This window comes from Kryptolebias marmoratus, linkage group LG22, assembly GCF_001649575.2.
Source record: "Kryptolebias marmoratus isolate JLee-2015 linkage group LG22, ASM164957v2, whole genome shotgun sequence".
Taxonomy (NCBI): domain Eukaryota; kingdom Metazoa; phylum Chordata; class Actinopteri; order Cyprinodontiformes; family Rivulidae; genus Kryptolebias; species Kryptolebias marmoratus.
Window position 1 is genome coordinate 22,359,058 of NC_051451.1, and position 15,392 is coordinate 22,374,449.

Here is a 15,392-nt window from a genome sequence, read left to right on the forward strand (position 1 = left end):
TTATTTACGTTTTATTGTTTTCACTTATCCCAGAAAAAGAATTTTAAAACTATGTTTTCATGCAACAATCAGAATAAGAGTTTTGCATTCCATTTTAATAATAAAAAATTAAGTTTTGTTACAGAATTGATCAATCTAGGATTTTAAAACCAACACAAAACAATAAATGAAATGCTCAACAAAAAGGTGAAGGATCAAATTCAGTTTTATTTCTCTGCTTCAGACACCAGTTTCCCCTCAGTGATGGACTGAGACCAGCAATATCAGGTCATATAAGGCTTTTTGGTGCATCTGGACATACAAAGAAAAAGCCTAATAAATGGAGATGCAGAACATTTTAGTACAAGCAGGTAATTTTCAATAAACCCCTTGCATTATTAAGAAACTGCAAACACGTTTGCCTTTAAAGTTCTGACTGTGACTATACTTAGGGTTGTTATATTCAAGTACTCAGAATTGAACAGACTGAAACACGACATGAACTCATGTTTAAAACAATCATTTGAAATGTTTGGCCCCTTCACGGTTACCCTGTGTGGCTTTTTCCTGTAGTTTCCTCCGATCCTGTCACCTGCAGCAGAGGCTGAAGCTCTGACAATATCTGATCAGATAATAAGACAACTTTCAGCTCCGTTTAGATTCATCAATGTTGGCACACTCGTAGATTCAGGGGAAAATAAACAGAGACAACGTTCGTGTTAATGCCCACTGACAAGACGTCCAAATATAATGATCTTTTTCAAGATACAAGTCCAATATACACCATTTATCTCACAGATAAACAGGTTTTTCTGCAAACATCAGAATCAAATCACATACCACGGAGCAGGTTCAAGAGATCAGGTTAACTTTTGGCTTAATGATCAAAAGCATACGAGCCGTGTCACGATGCCGATTCAGTGAACCAAACCTGGGGCTTTTACTTTGGAAGTTTGGGTTTCGTTCATGTGAAATAAATAAAGTTGGCATCGATTGCTGATCAGACTCTTGATCCGAGCGTCACATTTAGAAAGAAAAAACTCTAAAACTAACGTGAACGCTTGAATTTACTTGTTTAATTAACTGTTATTCTGCAGGGTTATTCCCTACATGTCGTCTTCTGTCAGATGTAATACTGCCTGTTTGAACTGTTCTATCCAGCAAAAAATAAAACAAACAAAAAAGATTATGTTTGTCGAGTAAGTAGTCTTATTGCTAAAGTTCATTTTCTGTCTTTGAGGCTTTAAAATGGTAAAGAAAAAGGCTTTAGCTGTCCAGTGATTTGAAATGGTTTTTAAACATTAAAACAATGGGTGTGCTGACAAAAAAATGATGCAATTTGCTAAGTATGATTTACTAAATCTAAAAAAACTTTAATAAATGAGAGGATTTTAATACAAATATATAATTCAGTGGAAGATCCTAAATTTTAAAAGAAAAACAACAAAAACTAAGTCTCTGTGCTGTGATGTTACTCATTAAGAAAAGCTTCTGTTTGAAAATCAAACATCGGTTTAATTGTGACTGCTTCGAAGCACGAAGACACAAAGTAATCAGTTACCTCGATAAGCCTAATCCTGCTTCATCACAGACTCACTTCGACAAATCCGAAAACTTCCTAATCTTTAGAGAAAAAACAAAGAAAGGCACACAACTCTCCTTCAGCAGAACACTGTCAGAGTGACGTGAGCATTTAACCGTACCAGGAAGACGCTTCGACACAATTAAAAAGTGTGCGTTTAAAAATAAAAACACATTTGGTTTTCTCAACTGGCCCATTAAAGCCGACAAAACACTAAATTAATTTAAAATGACTGCTGCATGCTTCGGTTGGTGCTACATTCTAAAACCTGCCTTCGGTCTGTTTTTTGTGCTTTTATTCCGTTTCCAAGAGGCAGCAACACCAGAATCAAGAGGTGCGAAGTGAACACAGCAGGGTCTGATGGGATCAGCGGACGTGTGCGGGTCTGAACACAACTAGAAGCTGTTAAATAACAAATTTCCCACAAAAAACAAGATTTGCATCTAGATCCATTGTGCAAAGCAAAAATCACAACATTCCCTCAGTGATGACCAACTAAAAATCTTCCTTTGCAACGTGCTGCACGATCCTCTAGTGACACCTTGAGGACAAAACCGAGACAAACAAACCTTTAACAGGTACGCTGAAATGTGCGGCTGCATCAGAAAATTATAGGGATTGGTGGCTAATTAAAAAATAACAACAAAAAAAAAAAAGATAAAAGAATAAATTCTAGGTCAGAGTCGTGGAGGTTGTGTGAGTTTGAGGTTTCAGGCTGAAGAAGACGCTTCTCCCGAACTCCTCACTTGAAGTCGGGTTTCTCCGGGAAGGTGCAACCTGCTCGTCTGATGATGACGTTGGCGGAGTAGTGCGCCGCCCTCACGCATTCATCCAGAGGTTTCTCCTGGACGAGCCCAGACAGGAAGCCTGCGTCACAAAAGACACTCGAGTCATCAAAAGTTCACAGACGCGACAGACAGAAAGCAACTGAGAAAATCTCACCTCCGACGAAGGCGTCCCCGGCCCCGTTAGTGTCAACAATGTCCTTCGGGTCAATCTTCAGTACAGGGAAAGTCTCGATCTTGTCACCTGGACAGACAAAAGGAAACATAAGACACTGAAGACCTTTAAAAGGAGGACAAGAGGCTGAGATAAATAACAATAACAAGTCTTACTTTGGGCCAGGACAGTTTCATCCTTTCCTTGGGTAAACACTACAATCCTTTGTCTCTTTTTGTTGACTTTGGGTAAAGCTTGGGCTTTTTTCGCAATCTCCTTAATGTCCTTAATCTAAAGCAAAAAACACCACTTTAACACAATCAGCTGATGGATGCAGTAAAGACATAAATACTGCAGGTCTGCTCATGGAAGTCCTCTCACCTCAAAGTCCTGCTCTTTAGCAAAGGCAGAAGCCTCCTGAGCAAACAGAAACATTGCACAAAACATCAGCATTTTAATTCACACCAAGTGCTGAATGTTCATGTGTGACGAAGAGCGGCTTACCGTTTCATTGCCGAAGAGGACATCGATGTAGGGCATGACCTGCATCAGGTTGTCCTTGAAGAACTGGCAGATGAAGGGAGCGGAGAGGTTCATGCAAAATAGCTTGTTGTTTTCCGAAGCGTGCTTTGCCACTTTCAGGATGGACTCCAAAGAGACAGTCAGGAAGAAACCCTGCGAAGACAAAAATAGATAATCTCTTTCTTTTTCCGTTTTATATCAGGAGTATCTGATTAATCTCATACAGTGAAGGTATCAGACAGATTTTTACTACTTAAAAGCACTGATGCAACTAAATCTGGAGCAAAATCACAGCATTTTATAAGCCACGCTTGAGTTGAGTTCACTACAACACTGTTCCCTTCCATTTTTAACTGTAATTGTGGAAAATAAGACAATTAGACACACAAAATTACTAACTTTTAGTCCAATTGGCCGTTCTAGAAATATTTAATGATGGTTAAAAACCATGTAGGCCATGTTTCTAACCCATCTTAAAAAAATAAGCAGCTGAAAAGTGCGGAGCTGAAAATAAACCTTCAGGAGGTCATTTATTAGTCACAGCTGAGTATAAATGTAAATGTTTCAGGGGAAAAAGGCACAATCTGCAACAAAACGACAACAACTACTCACAGCGATGTAGTAGACTTTAGCTTTTTCCACCAACTTCCAATTTTCCTCCAGGTCTAAATGCTTTTCCTTCTTATAACAGTTAGCAGCAGCTAGATTTGCTACCAGAGACCTGAGAGATGGCAAAAAGAAACATGCATAAATAAAGTATTTTAAACCGAATCACTCCACAAAGTGTATGGTTGTTATTTCATTCAGACACCTGTTGTCTCCAGTGATGCAAGCAGCACATGTTCCTGTGGGTTCTTCATCTTGTTCGAAGTAGTGCGCCTCCACGTGGGCCTCCTCGGCCTTCTGCTTCAGGATCGCTCCAAACTTATCTCTGCCAATGCAGCCGAAGAACGTTCCCACATTATGAGGCTCTTGGATCATCCACTGCAAACAGCCACAACAGCCCAGGTCAACACCAGCCGATCAATTCCTCCCGCTCCGGCTAACGTCGGCACAAAGGTTAGAGCGCCTGGATGCGCATGACTGACCTGAGCTATCTTAACAGAGTTCTGTGTGGCGCCTCCAGCGTGATACTCAACTTTGAACTTCTTTACAAGTTCCTCAAACCTGCACACACAGACAAATATGTCATTTTTTCTGAGAAACGCAGAGTCAGTTATATACAGGATTACACATTATATGTCAAGACATTTTTTTTATTTGTTAGGTTATAACAGATGTAACAAGACGTCCTTCTGTTTAAAAGTTTTACTGAAGTCACAAACCAAGCTTAAGGATTCATAAAGGTTGCATATAAATGTTTTAAATCCTGCTCATTTAAAATGCTCGGGTATGTTTATTTTCAATTTTAGGTCAGATGCCAGCCCAGGAGAATGTTTTTCTTGTCTTTGTTTTTGTTAAGTTTTAAAATCTAATGATTAAAATGTAAAGTCATTCAGTAATCAGGTTAACGACAAACAGAAAGAGGCCAGAATGAAAAAAGTACAGATGTACTAAACGCATTTGCTGTATTACTACATGTAAACATGACGAAAATTTCTCGCAATTACATATTTTAACTAAAAACAGGCATCAACCAAACCCATTTTGTGCTAAAAATGCTCTTGACTTTTATGCTAAAATACACAATTGACCCATTATTTGCATCTTATTCACTTATAAACAAAGTGAGGAGATAAATCTATACCTAAATGTGTATTAAAGATGCGTTTTTTCACATTTGTTTGACAGAAAACTGCTTATTGAAGGAATATAAATCATTTCAAACACAGCAGCATCTCATACATTCAGTGAGCCTGAACGTCTGTGTGCTGATAGATTATAGCCTGAAGGTTGGTAACATTATCTGCTGTCAGACTACATTTGCTGCAGAGAGCAGCCTCATATTTTTTTAAACAAACAAAAGCTTGCCTGACCACTGATTATACAATCTGAGTCCTGGGCATCTGTTATACAATGCAGCCACATTTTCATGTTCCCCCTTGGGTCAAAGCTTCTCTAATTTGCCATTTTATGCCATCGAAACGTGGTCTGTGCATCAAGCTACGGCCTAAATTTGGTTTTGTTTTATCTGCGCGCTGCAGACTCAGCGTTTGATCAGATTATTTGGAGCAGTAACACAAACTCCCTGCTGCTGAAGAGCCGGAGAGAGCGAGCGAGAGGGTAGAGAAGGGGAGCGATGAAAGGAAAACGAGAGGAAAAATGAAAAAAAAAAAAAAACAGCGTTTGTCTATAATTACAAGCGGGTCTGACAGGTTAAACAACTGAACTCACGACGAGTTTCAGCTCCAAAGTTTGTAATCCTGGGTGCAAACTTTACCCCACATAAACACAGAGAAGTGACCGTCTTTAGCTAATGATTTAAATCCATTTATTTATCTACATTCTTATCATTTCTATTAAAAAAGGAGGATAATTTCGACGAAAGTGTAACTGCAGACTGGTTGGGTACAAACACAGTCACATCTGGCTCTCTTATCTCCTGCTGTTAAATGTTTGCTTTCTGGCTCTTGTCTCAGCGGGACTGGGGAGGCGAAGAGTCCCGCTTTGTCATTGGATGAGACTGCCTCAGTGGGCTCAGTCTGCTGCGCTGCCATTGGCTGTTCGTGCAAGAACAGAGGTCAATGGTAGCAATGTCTTGCATGTGCCTGTCTTGACTGGCCTTCTCCGGAACGGAGAGGCCCAGACTCGGTACGAGTTCAGACGTACGAGGGCTTTTCTCGCCGTCAGAGGATTAAACGTTGGCCGGCTCGGCCGCATCTTTTATTCTACAGCAAACAGTGCAGTGAGGGAGATACGAACAGCGCTTTGTGCTTGTCCTCAGCCAGGATCTGATCGTTGGGCTTCAGAGAGTACCTGGAAATGATCAGAGAAGAGAAACAGGTGGAGTTAGGTTCTCCAAAGCAACAGAAAAAACACATTTTGTAACTTTCAAACACACCCAAAGAGCAAAGAATCAGGATTATAATTATGTGAGTAAGGAGAGAAAAATGTCGGACTCAAACTCTCTCAGTCCAAGCCCAGTCATTCCCATCAAAGTGTAATTCTCATGAAAGAAATTCAAAAGGTAGGCTGGTGACTGAAGGGTAGTTGTAGTCCTACTGTAACGAGGCCAAATTAGAGTTGGCCAGATCAGCTCTAATCCAGAAGTTTACGTAAGGGGCACATGAGAGGATAGTGAACTGGAAACCAGCGGCGCCCAGTCGAATCTGGAGCTCGCCGACAGACCGGGGCACGACAACCCAGCGCATTTTCTGCTAGAAAAATTAGGATAAATAATAAACAATCTGCAAAGGAATTAAATTTACAACTTACTCGAGGACGGATGAGGAGAATTTATTTTGCACGGATTCCACACCTCAATAATAAATAAAAAAAAACTTTTTTTGATGCTGACGCAATGTGAGATTAAGGGGAAACAGGAAGAAAGGTTGCTTATTTCCCCCTCAGGTACGACAGGCTAACAGTTCAGCTTCAAGATACAAAAAAGCTGACATGGATTATTAAACCAGTATGATTTATTTTGTCCTCTGCATCGTCTTTCTGAATTGATCGTTTGAGTCTTACAGACACTCTTCCTTTTATAATCTCCCCAGGAAAGGTTTGAACTCCCCGACTGAACTGCTGATTATGGGTTTATCTTTCATTTCGCCGGCTTAGCATCGAGGTGCAGAGCAACGATCAATAACAGAGTCAGAATTAAATGAGTCAGAAGCCATCGGTGTGCGTTCAGATCAGGATGAGGGGGATTTTATTCTGTTTCAGGTCTAAAACTTACTTGTCCAAGAAGTCTTTATCCACTACAGCTAAGATGTCCAATAAGGGGTTTCCCATCCCGAAGAGCGAATTACGGCTGAAACAAAAACAAGGTGTTAACTGAAAACAGATAGCTTGTTTACATTTTTAGATTAACGGGTCCAAACTAACAACAATGACTCATCTACCCTCAAGAACACCACATTAAAAGGAACAAAAGACTGCTTTATGTGTTGACTGAATGTGCTTTGTTTAAGTGTTCTCTGGGGTTTAGTTTTCATGTGACTTCCATTACTTCAAACTTTAAGCCCAAGCAGGAACGGAGGAACAGTTCCCGAGACATTTACACTGGAGAAACATCTGGACTCTCCGACAAACGCTAAAAAGAGGAGGTGGATGCGGTTCACGGTGAGGGATCTGTGCAATCAAGCTCGCAATCATGTTATGACACTCGCAGCGAGGCAACATTAGGACACAGCGATGTGTTCCGCAGCCCGAGCATGAAACCATCTGCAGGGTTCGACCTTATTTTTTTAAAAAAGCTATCAAGATCTTGTGATTCAGACAACCCCTGCGGCTTGTTTTGTGTCATAACATTTCCAATCAAACCTGTCTGGCACGTCGGTAACCTACTGCAGCCAGGGAGTGAACTAACAGGCGACAGACGCTGCGTTAAATGTCAGCGAAACGCTCAGGTAGGGATCCAGATCTGAACAACGAAGAGCTCAGCAAACACAACCGATGTCACCACAATCTTCGCAGTGCTCGTGGGAAAACCCCAGATGAAGCCAGTCTTTGAACACAACTCAGCCTCCATATGAACATGTGCTGCCTGCCATATTTTTTCTTGTTTGCCCTTCTCATTACAACCAGAAGAGGAATCATAAACAGGTGACTGACAAAGCAAAGAGTGGAGACACAAAGTAGCAGACGCACAATGACAATGAAAAGACACAAAATCCTAAATGTGAGCAGATACCACACCCGTACTACTATCTCCTCCTGCACATACATGCAGGCTGGTGATTAATGGGCTTGTGCAGCCCATTCCCTGAACCCATGCCTGCCTTCACCATCACCCATCCAGGCTGCATGTCAGTGCTCTCCTACCTGGCAGCAGACATCATGTCCCTCCTCTGTGTGCTAGACACTGACAGACCTGTTGAGGAACCTAAAACCAGCTCAGGGGGGAAAAAAAGGGCTCAACATCCAAACCCAAAAAAAAAAAAAAAAAAAAAAAAACTCAATTTCTGCTCAGCGTGTGGAGAGCTCTATATTTTTTCCATGCACAAGCGCAGCTCCTCCTACTGGACACGGAGCGATTGGAGGCATCTGGAGGAGGGAGGACCCGGTGATTGGCTCCTTCCTTCCTTCCGTCGACCCCCCCACCCCTCCACAGACACAGGAGATTCATCATCACGCCGTGAGGAGCGAGCAGACAACCGGAGGACGGGTGCGCTGTAAGCTGCGACCCCTTCTTCCACATGGGCGAACACAGACGCCGAAGCGCGCAGACCACGTGAGCGCTTTCATTGCGCGTGGAGGCTGGTGCGGGACGGCTCCTGCACGCATCAGGACCCGCAATTACTTGCAATACAAACCAGCCCCCTCACCCCCCCCCAAAAAAAAACAACAAAAAAAAAACCGCATTCCTCTCTGCAGATTTAAACTCCGATCGGACATGTTGGCGCAATCTCGCCGCTAAACTCAGCTCTAGACTTCGTTAAAATAAAAGCCACCAGACTTTGCTCCTTCCTGTCATGCACGTTTAAACACGCGTGGAGAATTTCGTGCAGCTCTTATCACTTTAAGAACCGCACATCTGCCCTCTCAGCTGAGCGCCGGTTCGCGTTCTTGCGCCTCCAAAAGACGTAACAGGATTAAAGTTACCACCTCCAGAGCTTTCTGTCACCTTAGTTTTGCAGGAGGAGCCTTCCTGGTCGGAGGCTCTGTCTTCTCATCTTCTGAAAGTTTGAGTTTCTTCGCTTTTGGTTCTCCAGAAGCCATGGCTGTCCCGGACGGAGCACGTTGCTGCTGCCGCTTATTAAAAAAAAAAACGCTGTGAGGTTAATAAAAGACCTCCCTTCGCGCCCTGAGTACGGACTCGCAGGCTGCAAGTTACATGCTGTTCCTTCACGGGGTCATGCGGTTATACTCAAAACAGGAACTCTAAATCGGCCATTTCACGAACTAAAATAACGTTATATATGAAAAAACGTATAAAAATTGAGATCTTAAAGTTATTAGTTATAATAATAATGGCACGCTGCTACTGCAAATATGTAAAATATACACGCACCACCGCCATTAGTGTCTTAATTTGCATCATATTGATACTGTTATTATTGTGATTGTTGTTTTAAATTTTTATTGATCTTGACTGCTACTGTGACAAATCAATTTCCATCAGGGCATCAATAAAGTCTTTCTATTCTGTACTATATTCTAGTTTCCAGAAGTAAAATTTCCATTAATAAAAAATGATCCTAATGGTTTTTGTGGCTTGTTAGTGCCATTTTGCAGAACTGACAGAGTTAGTTCATTCTACACTATGCATAATGTTTAACCAAAACTATAAATATTTAAACAATCCACTATTTTCTATCCACTACCCAGAGAAAAATGTTTTGTGACAGTGAAACAGTAACACAACACAAGCCTTTAAAAACTAAGTAATAAATCAAGGTTTTAGAAGCCTAAGAAGCATGCAGAAACTAAAAATTATATTTTACTTGAATAAATTACATTATACGCCATTTTTCGGTTGCATATTTGCCCAAAATGGTCAAATTAGTCTGATTCAGAACACAGAAAAAAAGGACTTTGGTATACCTGCAAGGCTTTACTTGGAGCATGAAAACTCATTACCCGACACACAGCACGGAAGTATAGCTGCCCGCGAACAATGCCTGATTAAAAAGACAGAAAATTTGTTTTAAAACAGTCGGTGTCGCTAACACCAGCTGTAATCGTCTCTCATTATATTACCGCACTGTAATAAAAGTTCACAAGTTTTACATTCACACTTGGACACCATGTTTTGAGATTTTGTTGCGTTTACGTGGGCAAAATTCTGCAGGCGTCCTTGCGGCAACTCAAACAGTTTGTCATTTTAGACACCAGAAATCTGGCAACTGGAGTCAGCAGGTAAAACTTGTAAAAGTTTTTACTCATTAAAGCTTTTGAATGACTGTGACTTTCGTAACTATTCAGCTTATTTAACTTTTAGCAGTATGTTTGTGCAGATGTGCGAGGGTGCCCACTGTCAGATCGTTGTTAGCCAAACGATGACATTATTTAAAGTTAAAGTTAGTTTTTATTTACAAGTACATTACAATTATCTGCTGCTGATTCGCTTTTACGCTACGTTGTTTTCAGTAGGACGAAGTGTAATGCACAGGAAATACTGCTGATGTGTTGTCTGTTAATAGTAATAATCATAATAAATGAAGGCATTAACAAAGGTTTTATTGTTGCAGCTGAGATGATCAACAGCCTCTTCCTCATTAGTCACACTGGAGACATCTTCCTGGAGAAACACTGGAAGAGTGTCATCAGCAGGAGTGTGTGTGATTACTTTTTCGAGGCCAAGGAGAAGGCAGGGGATCTAGAGAATGTGCCCCCTATCCTCCAGACCCCACACCACTATCTCATCTCTGTTTACAGGGGCAAACTCTTCTTCCTGTCTGTTGTCCAAACTGAAGTCCCTCCACTCTTTGTCGTTGAGTTCCTGCACAGAGTGGCAGACACATTCCAGGTGCGGCTATTTTAGCAGGGGCTTGTTCTGTTTGTTTTTGCTCTTTTCGCACATAGATGCAAGAATTTATGCAACTGCTGGGCGCTCGGTAAAACAGGACATGCCTAAAGTGGCTTAAATCATTTGTGTTTAAGGAGAACCTGAACTGGGGAACAAAGCAAACTTTTAGCCAACTTTTTGCTGTACATTACAGAAAAATTTATGGAACTCAAATCCAATGGTGTAGCTTTTCTCACCTTTGGAAAGTAGAAGTCACTTGTAAATCTTTATCTTTGTGTCTGCACTCTTAACACAGCCACGGACCCTGATCAAATTACTTACCTTTAGTTACAAAGCAGCTGTTTCTGTAGTAACAAGTTATATAATTTAGATATAAATGTATGTATTAAGCTTGAAAGCAGCTCATAACGTAACATTGCATTATCCTAAACTTTAAGGCATGATTCTCTGTCACTGAGATCATGGGCAAAGTAATTTTGACTCAGCGTATTTGCACAGGGTTTCATTCATTTTGAGTAACTATGGGCATGTCCTTTGTCTGCTTTGTGTGTAGTCCTTCAGGGAAGCATTGTTGTAGTTTTGATAATAAGACAAAGTTAAAAACAAAATATTAAAATATTGATGCATTTTTGATTTTCAAGCAGGAGTCTAAAGTTGTATTTATATTGTTTAAGCATGCTAACATGCAGGTGAATTAACTGGAGCTAATCTGTTTTTCAGTGTGTTGATGTGGATTGTAAAGTCCAAAATAGAAGTAGTGGAGCACATTGTGTTGACACAAATTACAGGTGTATTTGTTTTGTTAAACTCAAGTGGCAGTCCAGTGTTGCACTTTAAGTGGAAATATTTTTCTGTATAAAGCATAAACCTATTTAAAACTGTTGTATTCTCCTCCTGAAAATGAACTAGATGAACACTTTTCAGTCTACACGACCGATATAAAATGCTGTCTTTGCTTTCCAGGAAAGCTGGTAAATAAATTGTTTGTTTGTTTTTGTACGTCTTAGATTAACTTCAGTGAAACCTTTTTTTGTCCACAGGATTACTTTGGAGAATGTTCAGAAACTGTGATCAAGGACAACGTGGTGATTGTTTACGAGCTGCTGGAGGAGATGCTGGACAACGGGTTTCCGTTGGCAACGGAGTCCAACGTCCTCATGGAGATGATCAGGCCTCCCACCATCCTGCGGTCTGTCGTCAATACGCTAACAGGTAAACGGAGTTCAGCCGAAGATGTGTGGACTGCTGGCTGTTTGCTTATAAACCAAATAAGTCAAATCGTAGTTGTTGACGAGTTTGTCGTCTGTGTTTTCTGTTTTCTAGGAGGAAGTAATGTTGGCGAAAAGCTACCAACAGGACAGTTATCTATAATTCCATGGAGGCGGGCTGGTGTGAAATACACCAACAATGAGGCATATTTTGATGTGATAGAGGAAATTGATGCAATTGTGGACAAATCTGGTAATAAAAACAAAAACAAAAAAGCCCAATGTGTTTGGCTATCATAACGACTGTTGTTTTACATGAAGTATTTTCTGTAAGATGATATAATTGTCTTTTTTAGGTACGACAGTGTTTGCAGAGATCCAGGGTGTGGTTGAAGCCTGCGTCAAACTCTCTGGGATGCCCGATCTCACCCTCTCCTTTATGGTTGGTTAATTTTCTCTCGGCTCCGTGCTTTTCTGAATCTGCATTAGTGGTCTGCTTGTCCGTTTGTCTGAGTGTAAAATTGACTGTTGCTGATTTGATGACAGAACCCTCGCCTCCTGGACGACGTGAGTTTCCACCCGTGCGTGCGGTTTAAGCGCTGGGAGGCGGACCGCGTCCTCTCTTTCATCCCGCCGGATGGAAACTTCAGACTCATGTCGTATCACGTCAGCTCTCAGAAGTAAGCACAGGCATCAACCTATTTCCTATTTTAGGAACGTTTATAATGTTTTTTCATGGACCGTAGACTCTTATGTCACATGTTGTGGCAAAAATAGTCTCCCTCTTCATTTACTTTGATTTGAACAGAGAAGTAAAGGTTTTCAGCTTCATTTTATTTTTCCAATAACCTCTCCCTGTTCCCACCTTTGGTCTTCTCTGTGTCTGACTCCTTTCTCAGTCTTGTAGCCATTCCGGTGTATGTGAAGCAGAACATCAGCTTCTTAGAAACGGGATCTTGTGGCCGTCTTGAAATCACGATTGGTCCGAAGCAGACCATGGGGAAGACGGTGGAAGCTTTGATGGTCACTATCCACATGCCGAAATCTGTGCTCAGTGTCAATCTCACAGCCACTCAGGGAAGCTACACATATGACCTAACTACCAAGGTAACCAACTACTAACATGATCGTCTAAAGCAGCAACATATTGTGCTAAAAGAGAGGGATAGAAGGGAGTTTTAGATCCAGTGTCTGTTATGCTGCTCAGGTTTTGGTAGAGCTGCTTCAATCTTAATCTTCAGTTTTTTGTAACATAATTATGTTGTACTTTAGTGCAGAAGGTGCTTGACTGTATTATTCTCACTACGAGTACATCTGTTTGGGTAGGCACTGATTTGGACCATTGGGAAACTCAACCCCCAGAAGCTCCCAAACTTGCGAGGCAGTCTGAGTATGCAGTCCGGAGTCCCCAAACCAGAAGAGAACCCCTCAATCAACCTAGACCTGAAGATACAGCAGCTGGCCATATCAGGTAATCCCCAGAAAAAACCACACTTTAAAGCTTGTTAACGGGTCCAGGTGGTATCTTCACATCTCAAAATGGTGACAAATGTGTGGAGGGTGAGCAGCTGCAGCCAGGTGAGAAGTGAAGGTAGAGGCAGGGCGTTGGCAGTCTTATCTGTGCTCATTATTTAAAGCAAGCAAGGGAAGTAGCATCTGGGGAAAAAACAGTGAAAGTAATTTCAATAAGTTAAAAATGTGATTGAATGAATGAATAATTTATAAACGGCTGAAAAAGGAGTTCAAATTGTAAGTGTACACAGTTTCATGTCCAAAAAGGTTACTAATCCTTTATTTTTCTGTTATTATCAATGTTGAAGGTTGATGTAGCCGTGGTATGGTGTTGATGAAAGTGTAGAGTTTCAATTTGCTGTATTTCTTTGAGCGTCTTCCCACTTCTAACTCAGCTTTTCTCTCCTTTGTGCAGGTCTTAAAGTGAGCCGTCTTGACATGTACGGAGAGAAGTACAAACCGTTTAAAGGGGTCAAATATTTGACCAAAGCGGGAAAATTCCAAGTGCGTACCTGAGTAAAAAATCAGGGATCTAATGTACCAAACAGAGGACAAGGTTACCACACTGTCAAGTCAGCTCTCCAATATGTCTCACATATTTGCAGGCGCATTATTATTAACAAGCACCTCTGCATTCTAACAGCTATTTATTGCACCACATGTTTGGCATTTTAATGACTGAATGATTTTGTGGCCTGTAAAGGGAAGCCTTAAAAGTTAATGTCATCTTATAAAAGTGCTATTAGTTTCTATTCATATCTACAGATTTAGCTTTAAAAACCAAACAAACACACACCTGCAGCTCTTGCCTTGCTTCTCACTTGCACAACATTGCCTGAAATTAATCAGATATTCCTTTGGAAAAACTTTGAGTAAACTCAATATCAGGTAGCCAGTTTTATACATGTAGATTTTTTTGTTCTTTTTTTTTTAAAAGCGTTGACATCTAAATAGTTGCAATGTAGTCGTGCAATTTAATGTGGCCTTGCAAGAGCAGTTTAGGATGCTCTTTATAGCACACACTACAGCACAAGCTGCACATGTAGGAGACTTGAGGGAAGTATATTTTAATACTATATCTCATACTGAAGGTACATAATGAACTTTGACAGGAATTATTCGGTTACAAGTTAGGAAATCAGGTAATCTGTTAGCGACAGCAGCTTTTAAAGCCTCACATATTCTCAGATGCAACTTCTTTACCCAGCACAGCGTTTTCACAATCAGTTTTCAAAATAGGAAATACTAGTTAAAGCTTTTGTATGAAGTTGAATGTGTATGTTAGTGTGCATCTTATAAAAGCTTTAAAATCATGGGTTTGTTGCTTTTTTCCCTCTCTTTTTGTGGCTGTGATTACAGATTTGTTTTTAACAAAAATGTCTAAATTGATTTGTTTTACTTCCATTATGATGATTTCTATGATATGCCTTTACTTTTTGACATTTGACTCAAACTCAATGATTTGTTTTATTAAGTATAACCAGCTATGCCAAATATATATTGTTTTACTGAACAAACTGCATTCTCTCCATTTTGCTTTTTAAAATAACCATAAAGTCAATGTAAACTAGAGAAATTGTGTTTTCTGGAAAAGTCTTCAGCAACTCCCAAATCCTGACTGACTTTGCTGAAGAAGCTGAAGCTAAAACAAAGCAAAACACTTGCTAAATATATTAAGACAGTAGCTAAAGGCTAAAAGTAAAATGCCAACGAAAAAGATTAAAGTATCAAAAGGCTAACTAGAAGCTAAAATTAATAAGACTGGCTAAAAGTAGAACACTAGGTAAAAGCTAAAAGTAACAAAATGCCAACTAAAACAAAAAGTAGCAAAAGGCTAGCTAAAAGCAGCAGATTAGTAGCTAAAAGTAGCAAAGGAAGACAAAAACAGAACGAGCATCCTGAAGCAGATTTCAAAGAGAACTTTTGAAGGAATTGTAGAGATGTAAATATGTTTCTTTAGAGAAAATATTCGTAAATATACAGCAGTTAATTATTTTTAAAAGGTAGCTGGTATGACTTTTTCTGTCTCCTAAATGAGCTGAAAGGTTTGATGTATGAATGGCAATAAACAGGAAAA

General features: G+C 40.4%; 2 protein-coding genes across 5 annotated transcripts; one reads left to right on the forward strand and one right to left on the reverse strand.

Annotated features, from left to right (window-relative positions):
• Positions 1-187: 187 nt before the first annotated feature.
• Positions 188-8,878, reverse strand: adka (adenosine kinase a). Of its 2 annotated transcripts, none has more exons than XM_017413039.3 (11): positions 8,751-8,878; positions 6,861-6,935; positions 5,885-5,938; positions 4,111-4,189; positions 3,834-4,006; positions 3,635-3,743; positions 3,005-3,175; positions 2,882-2,917; positions 2,677-2,791; positions 2,504-2,590; positions 188-2,428 (listed from the first exon to the last, which is right to left on the reverse strand). In XM_017413039.3, the coding sequence occupies exons 1-11, from the start codon at positions 8,843-8,845 to the stop codon at positions 2,304-2,306; spliced, it is 1,119 nt and encodes a 372-aa protein (XP_017268528.1). In that variant the 5' UTR covers positions 8,846-8,878; the 3' UTR covers positions 188-2,303. The 2 variants fall into 2 exon arrangements, with proteins under 2 accessions (XP_017268528.1, XP_017268529.1); XM_017413040.3 differs by lacking the exon at positions 8,751-8,878 and adding an exon at positions 7,949-8,081.
• On the forward strand, positions 8,103-14,692 carry ap3m1 (adaptor related protein complex 3 subunit mu 1). 3 transcript variants are annotated; one of them, XM_025005188.2, is made up of 9 exons: positions 8,103-8,298; positions 10,505-10,595; positions 11,636-11,807; positions 11,919-12,056; positions 12,160-12,245; positions 12,350-12,483; positions 12,703-12,910; positions 13,130-13,274; positions 13,731-14,692. In XM_025005188.2, exons 1-9 carry the CDS (start codon positions 8,123-8,125, stop codon positions 13,829-13,831), a joined length of 1,251 nt encoding a protein of 416 aa, XP_024860956.1. In that variant the 5' UTR covers positions 8,103-8,122; the 3' UTR covers positions 13,832-14,692. The 3 variants fall into 3 exon arrangements, with proteins under 3 accessions (XP_024860956.1, XP_024860957.1, XP_017268236.1); XM_025005189.2 differs by lacking the exon at positions 8,103-8,298 and adding an exon at positions 8,308-8,357; XM_017412747.2 differs by lacking the exon at positions 8,103-8,298 and adding an exon at positions 9,710-9,985 and having other exon boundaries at positions 10,318-10,595.
• Positions 14,693-15,392: the final 700 nt, after the last annotated feature.